The 10,852-nt window shown below is 44.6% G+C and overlaps 1 protein-coding gene across 2 annotated transcripts; it reads right to left on the bottom strand.

Annotated features, from left to right (window-relative positions):
* Nucleotides 1-1,793: 1,793 nt before the first annotated feature.
* tdp2b (tyrosyl-DNA phosphodiesterase 2b) lies at nt 1,794-7,842 on the bottom strand. Of its 2 annotated transcripts, none has more exons than XM_071374390.1 (7): nt 7,592-7,842; nt 6,903-7,033; nt 6,338-6,544; nt 4,418-4,509; nt 3,222-3,340; nt 2,929-3,099; nt 1,794-2,789 (listed from the first exon to the last, which is right to left on the bottom strand). In XM_071374390.1, the coding sequence occupies exons 1-7, from the start codon at nt 7,724-7,726 to the stop codon at nt 2,502-2,504; spliced, it is 1,143 nt and encodes a 380-aa protein (XP_071230491.1). In that variant the 5' UTR covers nt 7,727-7,842; the 3' UTR covers nt 1,794-2,501. The 2 variants fall into 2 exon arrangements, with proteins under 2 accessions (XP_071230491.1, XP_071230492.1); XM_071374391.1 differs by having other exon boundaries at nt 7,469-7,623.
* Between the last annotated feature and the right edge of the window lie 3,010 nt (nt 7,843-10,852).

Below are 10,852 nucleotides of genomic sequence, written 5' to 3'. Positions count from 1 at the left end.
CTGGATTTTTGTTTTAGATTCCTTCTCTCACAGTTGAAGTGTACGTATGATAAAAATTACAGACCTCTACATGCTTTGTAAGTAGGAAAACCTGCAAAATTGTCAGTGTATCAAATACTTGTTCTCCCCACTGTATCTACTGTCACCCTCCCAGTACCAACATATCTACTGTCACCCTCCCAGTACCAACATATCTACTGTCACCCTCCCAGTACCAACATATCTACTGTCACCCTCCCAGTACCAACATATCTACTGTCACCCTCCCAGTACCTGTAGAAACATATCTACTGTCACCCTCCCAGTACCAACATATCTACTGTCACCCTCCCAGTACCAACATATCTACTGTCACCCTCCCAGTACCAACATATCTACTGTCACCCTCCCAGTACCAACATATCTACTGTCACCCTCCCAGTACCAACATATCTATCTACTCATGATGACCATCATTCCTCCTGAGGCCATGACCAGAGAAGATCCAAAGTGAATGTGCCAAATGGCACCTTATTCCCTAGATAAATGTACCCTATAGTCCCTGTTCAAAGTGCACACTATAGGGAATAGGGCTCTGGTCTAAAGTAGTGCACTATATAGGGAATAGGGTTCCATAGGGTTCTGGTCTAAAGTAGTGCACTATATAGGGAATAGGGCTCTGGTCTAAAGTAGTGCACTATATAGGGAATAGGGCTCTGGTCTAAAGTAGTGCACTATATAGGGAATATGGTTCTACTTGGGATGCTTCCTCTGGGTGAAGGAACATCCAGGAAAACAGATCTGCCAGTAGACACTAGCCAAACATCTGAACTATACAATAGCTGTGTCCATTCTAGTAATTATATATCTATGGTCTGAGCACTGGCAGAACATTGGAAAAGTTAAATAAAAGGTTACATTTAAAAATATATATAATTGGAGAGGCGAGCGGGAGCTAGTCTTGACATGGTTGTTGGCAGGACACATGATATCAAAGAAGCCTGTGGATTGAAGATGCAATGCAAGTCTTCAAAAGTAACCTCTGAATCGACAGCGTGTTCCTTTTCCCACCGAAATCCAGCAACTTTTCCATTGAAGAGTGGGACAACATTCCTCAGGCCACGATCAACAGCCTGATCAACTTTGTGAAGGAGACGTGTCACGTTTGTAGGCAAATGTTGGTCACACCAGATACGGACTGGTTTTCTGATCCACACCCCTACCTTTTAATTTAAAGGTATCTGTATTCTCCGTCATGTGAAATCCATGGATTAGGGCCTAATGAATTTATTTCAATTGACTAATTTCCTTAAGAACAGTAAAATTATTTGCATTTTGTATATGATAAATTGACCAGTTTGCTTCTTCCAGTGACGTCACGTTATTGCGGGTGTAGCGAAATGCTCGTGGGTCATTTGTTTTGAATCTAAATAGCTAGCAATTAATCTCATTCTGTTTCCATGCTTGAAATGTTGGTAAGAACCAAAAATGAAATCTGATCTAATCTGTGAAACCGACCAGGGGAGAGAACATACTGAGGATCGTTGGCAAGGACACCAACTTGAAGAAAAAGCTTTTAGCAGAGCCTCGTGACTCTTTCTTCCTTGAAAATTGGCCAATCAAATTCTGACAGAAGGCAGTGAGATGGGAACAGACGTCTCCGAAACTAACTATTTATGGAAATTGATTAGAATTTGGACTTGATCATTTGTGCCACATCATTCCCTAGGTGTTTAAAATATATGTTATAGAAGTCTCTCTGGTTAAGAAGACAAGCCTTTTGAATATATTATTGAAAGTGTTTTATACCATAATGTATTTATTCCAATTTTATTCAAGTGTTTTCAATGTACAGGACTAAAAACAGACTTGGAGGGAAATCATCACCACATGTAAGACTTCTGCTATTAAAACCAAACAAATTTTCAAATCACATATTGAAATTAAAAATGACAGCCAAAGCCTTTTAGGAGACAAAGCATAAAGCATTCAGAGAGAAAGCATTTAAACACTGGGATGAGATACACATCTGCTGTCCAAAATGACACCCCCTATTCCTTATATCAGTGCACTCCTTTTCACCAGTTTTATAGGTCTCTGGTCTAAAATAGTGCACTAAATAGGGAGCCATATAGGACATTAACACTTCAACATTTTCATTCTGAGGGTATATTAGGAAGGACCAGAGATCCGTTAGGCGACCAAGGCAAGATTGTATCCTCTTCAGAAACCGTTCCTGTCCTCGGCTCAAGGCACTAGCATTACAATAAAGGGTGAGCTAACCTCCTCTGATCCTACCGTTTGTGGCCCATACAGAGACTGTGCTTGCTACCTATCCAATATCAGAGCAACTATAACCTCTTTAACTGTCCGTTAGGAAAGTTTAACCCTTCAGACTCGAACCCAAGTCCCTGCTGGGACCACTACACGCAAAACATGTTCCATTTAGGGTGCATCCCATATTGGTTCCTGGTCAAAAGCAGTGCACTACAGGGAACAATTTGGGACACAACCCTTAAGTCTCAGGAGCCAGGGATAAAGCTGCAGTAGATTCCCCAGTGATCACTGGTGTAGCGACCACAGTCCAGCTTCTCTAAGCCCACCAGGGCCATGTGATCTGGGGTCATCCGGGACCCGGGCCCCTCCTTGGCCGGTCGGAGGTAGACGCGGTCAAAACGACACCTGCTGACATACGGTACACTCTTGTTACTGTTGGCCTTGGTGTCCCAGGTGTACCTGCAGTGCTCCTGCTTCCCCAGCTGCTCCCACACGTCACACACCCCACTGGGCAGACCTCCAACTTTGACCACCTGAAGACAGAAAAATAAAATGTTAAAGACAAAGGGTTATCAAAGGGTTTACAGATTCCTATCTGAGAGAATGAGAAAGAATGAGAGGCCAGAGAGAAATTATGGTTTTAGGATAATATAGGAGAGACCATAGCCTAACCTCTGTGTCCCTCAGGTTGGTGTCCCCTCCAAATAGGACAGTCACGTTACTGGGCGCCTCCCTCATCCTCTTCAGGACCACCCTCAGCTGTTTCATCCTCTCCTCTGCCTGTCCCTTACAGCTCTCAAAGTGGGACGTCATCACACACAGCTCCTGGTCCCTGAACTTCACCTGAGGCCGAATGGACACGCACAACGACAGACCTATGATAAGCTGTGTATATATATATATAAAAAATAATAAAAAAAGACAATTATCTGTTTGGACTCGTGGTTAAATCAGTGCGGACCTACTTGAGCAACGAGCAGATTCCTCATCATCTGGGTGGTTGGGTAGCTGATGATGTCACTATTCAGGAGTTTGACCCTGGACTTCTTCAGCATCAAACCAGTGAAGTACCCCTCCTCGCCCCCTGACATTGAGGAAGTAAAATGTGTTTGTCATGGCATACATTTTATATATATATATATAAAATGTATCTCACACAGAGATTATTCAAAACATTAGGAACACCTTAATATTGAGTTGCACCCCCTTTTGCCCTCAGAACAGCCTCAGTTTGTCAGGTCATGGACTCTACAAGGTGTCGAAAGTGCTCCACAGTGATGCTGGTCCATGTGGACTCCAATGCTTCCCACAGTTGTGTCAAGTTGACAGGATGTCCTTTGGGTGGTGGAACATTCTTGATACACACAGGAAACTGTTGAGTGTGAAAAACCCAGCAGCGTTGCAGTTCTTGACACAAACCAGTGCGCCTGGAACCTACTACCATACCCTGTTCAAAGGCACTTTAATCTTTCGTCTTGCCCATTCACCCTCTGAATGGCACACATACACAATCCATGTCCAATTGTCTCAAGGTTTATAAATCCTTCTTTAACCTTGTCTCCTCCCCTTCATCTACACTGATTGAAGTGAATTTAACAAGTGACATCAATAAGGGATCATAACTTTCAGCTGGATTCACCTGGTCATTCTGTCATGGAAAGAACAGGTGTTCATAATGTCTTGTAAACTCATATGATATTTAGCAGATACTTATTCAAAGCAACTTACATTCCTCAGCGGGAATCGAACCCATTACCTTGGCATAAAAAGACAGAAGACACTGGTTTCTGTTTCAATATCCTATAACCTAACTGGCCCGGCAAGCAGCCTAGTGGTTAGAGCGTTGGGCCAGTAACCGAAAGGTTGCTGGATCAAATCCCCGAGCTGACAAAAAGGTAAAAATCTGTCGTTCTGCCCCTGAACCCACTGTTCCCCGGGCTCCGAAGACGTGAATGTTGATTAAAGCAGCCCCCCCGCAACTCTCTGAATCAGAGGGGGTTGGGGGGTTAAATACAGAAGACACATTTCAGTTGAATACATTCAGTTGTACAACTGACAAGGTATCCCCCCCCCTTCTCCGTAACAAATGGCACATGCATTCTAAGTATTATGCTACTGTGGAAAGGTATTATCTTGCCATCGTAAAACGGTCCCACCGTACCCTCAACGATGGTGTAGCTGACGGCTCGTTTCTTGAGGTACTGAACATACGGTTCAATGAGTTCCTGCAGAAACACCACGTCAGGGGTATAGCTTAACGGAGAGGAGAGAACGACGTTAACATACTTTAAAAAACAGACAGACCCCAATCATCGTACTATCCACCACTAGTATCCATTTGAAATGAAAAAGACATTGACGTGAATTTGGTCCCAAAATTCCCCCTGGACATTTTGGATCTGCCTGAAAATGATCTGCTAACCCAGAGACATGTCCTTGAGTTTAGAGGAAGGATGTTAGGCATGCATTTCACATAGGTTGATTCTTAATGCACCCAAAAGCCCTAGGCCAGCTGTTCCCAAAGCCCTAGGCCAGCTGTTCCCCAGGCCAGCTGTTCCCAAAGCCCCAGGCCAGCGGTTCCCAAAGCCCCAGGCCAGCGGTTCCCAAACTAGGGGTCCCCGATATGAAAATAGGGTGGTGGGAGAATTTCCAAAATCCAGAAGAAAAAAATGTATTATAATGTCGTCTTTGTATCTCAAAAGCATTATGTGGTTAACCTTAAAAATCTAATTATTCAAATCTAAAAGCTCAAGTTCAACCAGAGAGTGCCCTTAGATAACGAGAAAAGGCCGCACTTGAATCATTCCCCTGGTGAATGACTAGCTACACTATGAAACCACACACTATTGAAGAGACTTTGATATTACCGGCCACAATTAATATGGTGAAAACAATGTGTGGGAAGGCAGAGGGACAGAAACGCACATCAATACCTTTGTTAGATAACACTGTTAAACGAATAATTTATGCGATAGCTAGCAATCAAGTGGAAACTGACTGAACGACTCGCAATCACGGGTCACTACGGAGGAATTTAGGTTCCTGACAAAACACCCTGACGTCTCCCTCTGAGCATTAATGGCGCGTTCAAAACAACTGGGAACTCTGGGCGGAAAAAAATGAGCTCCAACCGAAAAAAAAAAAAAAAAAAAACTCTTTTAACAGAAGACTCATTTACAATTGACTGTCATAGTCCCACATTAAAAGTATGTGATAGTGAGTTGAGAATACAATCATAAATGTTGTTAGAATGTTTTGCAATTGACAGCCATAGCCCCAATTAAAAAACTAAACATTGGCTGTTAATTACATCATTTCTTCTGCATGGTTCGGGTCTCAACAATTTTTTGATAAAATGGGGTCGTGGGCCAAAAACAGTTTGGTAACCCCTGCCCTAGGCCCTTGTATAATGTAGTGCACTATATAGGGAATAGGGTTCCATAGGGCTCTGGTCTAAAGTAGTGCACTATATAGGGGATAGGGTTCCATAGGGCTCTGGTCTAAAGTAGTGCACTATATAGGGGATAGGGTGCCATAGGGCTCTGGTCTAAAGTAGTGCACTATATAGGGGATAGGGTGCCATAGGGCTCTGGTCTAAAGTAGTGCACTATATAGGGGATAGGGTGCCATAGGGCTCTGGTCTAAAGTAGTGCACTATATAGGGGATAGGGTGCCATAGGGCTCTGGTCTAAAGTAGTGCACTATATAGGGGATAGGGTGCCATAGGGCTCTGGTCTAAAGTAGTGCACTATATAGGGGATAGGGTGCCATAGGGCTCTGGTCTAAAGTAGTGCACTATATAGGGGATAGGGTGCCATAGGGCTCTGGTCTAAAGTAGTGCACTATATAGGGGATAGGGTGCCATAGGGCTCTGGTCTAAAGTAGTGCACTATATAGGGGATAGGGTGCCATAGGGCTCTGGTCTAAAGTAGTGCACTATATAGGGGATAGGGTGCCATTTGGGATGCAGCCTAAGTAACCCAGAGAAAAGTCCTTGGGTTAAGAGTTAGGATGTTAAGCAAAGTATTTGACATCGTTCCATAATGGCTGACATAAGGACAGTTAGCGAACAGCGACTCACAGGGCCAGATAAGAACAGAGGCCTCTAGCACGCTCTCCCAGGTTCACGGTGTCCAGCCCATCTACGTTCCAAGAGATCAGCGACAGTTTGTCGTCATCCTGCTCCTCAGAGCCAGAGGCTTTAGCATTGGGTTCCACTGACTTGGAGGAGTTGGTTGACTTGGCACTGCTGCTGGAACAGGCAGGCTCTTCTGTGGTCAGGTCAATGCTGCAGGATTTGCAAAGACAGATTAGGGCAGTGTTTCCCAGTCCTGGTCCACTTTGGTTTTTGCACTAGCACTAACACACTTGATTTAACTCATCATCAAGCCTTTGATTATTTGAATCAGAAGTGTTGAGGGTAATTGCTAAGGCAGTAACTAACCTTTACGGGTCACCAGGACCAGGAAACACTGGATTACAGAAAATATCTAGACCAGCATTGTCAATAATTTGTTCTTAACTGACTTGCCTAGTTAAATAAAGGTTAAAAGAGGCTCATCGTGTATTTTACACTTACCAAAACGACTAAATGATCATTGATATTGTAGACAGGCCAACACATGAATACATATCACAATACATACCAGTCCATTTTCGACTGTGGTTTGTCCAACTTCTGTCTTTTAACTTTAGGGGGGCTGATGTCCTTCTTTGGTGAATCTTCCACTGTAAAAACTGCTTCCATGTCAGCCTCGAAAAATGAGTTCAAAGCTCTCTGAAAGGTAACACAACATGCATGCAGTATAGAGAAATGGGTTAATGTTTTTTTTTCAGACCTTAAAACTAAAGTGACACGTTTAGTTAATGTCCAACGCATTGGATTCCATGAAAATACGACGCCTAACGTTGGGATGAGTAGCTACCGGAAGTGTTGTCGAATCCAATGTGCTGCTATAGCATTAGTTAGCCTAGCATACTGACGAAAAACTAGCAGTATTTCAATTCTCGATTTCTCAGTTGGTATAAATAGGAGTACACCGTCATCTCCTAACCCAGGGTTGGTACATTTTTCGAGCCATATCTCACGGCTGCTCCGTGCTCTGATAGTAGCATAGCCTCGATCCGACTAGAGATGGAAAAACACCTAGTCGGATTCTTTATTTTAGTCTATATTAGAAACCGTTTTAAGGCAATATAATTTCTGACAAACTTTGATGTTGGATTGGACACTTCTGTCATTGCAGACTGAGGAAAAAGGCTGTGTTCCAAAGTTGTGTAGCCCTACAAGGGGAACTAATAAATTGGACTGATGAAGCTGGCTAATTATCTATACCTCCATTTCCCAGTCATTTTCAGCAAGGTAGCATTGAGCCACGGCGCTATCGGATCCTGTTATGGACACAAACTCATCACACAGACCAGTCCTCGTTTCTTCTACAGTCGACACGGACTTGGAAATATTACTCATGGTTTATCTATTTTATAGCGACGCGTAATCTTGTTAGAAGCGAAGCAAAAGCACTTTTACGTCTTATTCGAGGTTTAACGGCGGTTGACATCCAAAGAATGTTGCATTACCGCCACCTACCAGACTGGAGTAGAACTTCCTTATACTTTGCTTACATTAAAAAAATACCATCTAACCCTACACTCACAAAAAAAAAAACACCCTACTCCACAATTTAAATCTATTTAGTCCTACCTCAGGCCAACATCCTGAAAGGATGGAACACCCCAACTTAACACACCCTGTAACTCTTCCGACGTCCGGTCACACATTAACACTCTGCAGCTGCCACCACATCCTCCATGTTCTGTGACTTACGTTCCATCCCTGCAGTACAGTTCATAACCATTCCTATAAATGCTAGAAATCCCAATCTTACTGAAACATGTATCACTTGTTGGTTTATCCCTCTGTACTGGTACAGATCTACTAGTCACACCATTCCTCTCAGGATCCCTCCTCCTTTTGGCCCATCCCTCCCCCATCTTCACTGCCTCAGCATATGACAACTTCTGCACGACTCTAACCCTGGATACCTCAACCTGCCTCTCTCTCGCACGGGACATTTCTGATCCCCAGCCCCATGGGCACCCCTACAGTTAACACATAGCACTACCTTCCCCAATGCTACACATTCCTCTGTCTCATGCCCTTCTGCACACTTCTCACACCTAGAAACCGCCCTCCTACCACATGCCCATAAGCTTGACACCTGTAACAACGTAATGTAGTCGGCACAAAAGCTCATACGGGATAACTTATATATCCTAACATCACTTTGTTGGGCAAAGACTTCACGCACTCGTGAAGCTAGCCAATCAAAAACGAGGGTTAGCAGCCATGTGAACTGACCAATCAGTAGCAGACTGTTCTGAGGGCAGTTTTTTGTTTCCACTAACACGATTGAGAATTAAATTGCATACAGCGTTAAATATGGTTTCTCTAACTTTAAAAGTAGTTCAAACAAAAATGTTGGACCCTCGAGGGGTTTGATCAAGTTAAGGTGTTATTATTACATTTTTTTAAATAGCATAAGATGAAATAAGACCTCCACAGCCTTGTCAACAAAGGCGTGCTCACCACACCCTTACAATTTCTCAGGTTACCTAGGGTGAATCTAAATGGTTTGTCCTTGATTCCTGACCACCCTCGTCTCCTTCTCAAAGCTCACTGCAGCAGAATAGCTGAGGTTTCTCCCATACATTTTGGAGAAATGGGCAAGGAGAGAGAGAGAGTACTCAAGGAAATACAATTGAGATGTAACACCAGTCTTGCAACTGATAGGTTGCCACGCTCTCTTCGCTGTTGATCAAAGGACAATGAATGACTGGCTGTCTGGTCCCCAGTCAGACATGAACACCACCTGAGTTTTATATTTAAATGACAGTAGCTAGCTGATACATGGGAGAATAGCCTGGTCTCAAATCTGTTTGTGCAGTTTGGTATGACAAGTAGCATGATGGCACAAAACAGACTCCTACCCAGGCTTGACAATACCTGTAGAATGAATGGAAGCCATTTATACAGAACTTTGTGTCTTTGGTGTTGAAGCCTTTGAGCTCTAAAACTGTTGCTCCTGTAACAGTATAACTTTACGTCCGTCCCCTCGCCCCGAGCGCGAACCAGGGACCCTCTGCACACATCAACAACAGTCACCCACGAAGCATCGTTACCCATCGCACCACAAAAGTACCCGCTAACTAGCTAGCCATTTCACATCCGTTACACTCCATACTGTAATAGGTGGAAGATTAAAGAGTAACCCGTCATCTAAAACAATGAATGGAAAAGCTCACTTGGCTGCATCTGAAAATGGCAGTCTAAGGGCTCTGGTCAAAAGATAGTGCTCAATATAGAGGACAGGGTGCTATTTGGGACACAGATCTCTGAATGGAACAGCTGTTAACTGACCGGTACATGAATGCTGCCGAGGTGGGTGAGGAAGTGCTGATCACAGCCAAGGTGTCGAAGCAAGGACGGAGCCTGGCATTCACTACTGTAGACCTCACTGGCAAAGCCTCTGGGGAAACTCAACACAAAGCACCTTGATAGCTACTTTCCCCTAAACGCTGACCGTGGGTCAGTTTTGCATTTCCCCACTAATGGTTAAGATTGGGGGAGGGGGGGGGAGCTGAACCTACATCGTGTTACTAGGGGAAACTTCACCCCAGAGCCACTGTCAGCCAATCAGGAATTGTCACACTGCTACTGTGGCACTGTGTTAGTCAGCAAGTCTGTGGAGGGGTGAAGAAATATGATTATTTTGTGTATCTAATTGTGCTGTAAATATATATCTACACACTTTGTATACACAATAAAACACACCAGGAAATACTTTAAGTTAACATTGTATTGGGATATGTTGAGCAGTGTTGTTTTCTAGATTCATTTCAAAATAAAGATTAAACTCGGGGGGACGCGTCGACCTGCCTTCAGGGGAACACGTTGACCTGCCTTCAGGGGAACGCGTTGACCTGCCTTCAGGGGAACGCGTTGACCTGCCTTCAGGGGAACGCGTAGACCTGCCTTCAGGGGAACGCGTAGACCTGCCTTCAGGGGAACGCGTAGACCTGCCTTCAGGGGAACGCGTAGACCTGCCTTCAGGGGAACGCGTAGACCCGCCTTCAGGGGAACGCGTAGACCCGCCTTCAGGGGAACGCGTAGACCCGCCTTCAGGGGAACACGTAGACCCGCCTTCAGGGGAACACGTAGACCCGCCTTCAGGGGAACACGTTGACCCGCCTTCAGGGGAACACGTTGACCCGCCTTCAGGGGAACACGTTGACCTGCCTTCAGGGGAACACGTTGACCTGCCTTCAGGGGAACACGTTGACCTGCCTTCAGGGGAACACGTAGACCTGCCTTCAGGGGAACACGTAGACCTGCCTTCAGGGGAACACGTAGACCTGCCTTCAGGGGAACACGTTGACCTGCCTTCAGGGGAACACGTTGACCTGCCTTCAGGGGAACACGTTGACCTGCCTTCAGGGGAACACGTTGACCTGCCTTCAGGGGAACACGTAGACCTGCCTTCAGGTGACCACGTAGACCCGCCTTCAGGAGAACACATTGAATCAAAAGAAAAAC

This window comes from Salvelinus alpinus, chromosome 29 (assembly GCF_045679555.1).
Source record: "Salvelinus alpinus chromosome 29, SLU_Salpinus.1, whole genome shotgun sequence".
NCBI lineage: Eukaryota > Metazoa > Chordata > Actinopteri > Salmoniformes > Salmonidae > Salvelinus > Salvelinus alpinus.
This window is presented reverse-complemented; position numbering and strand designations above follow the sequence as displayed.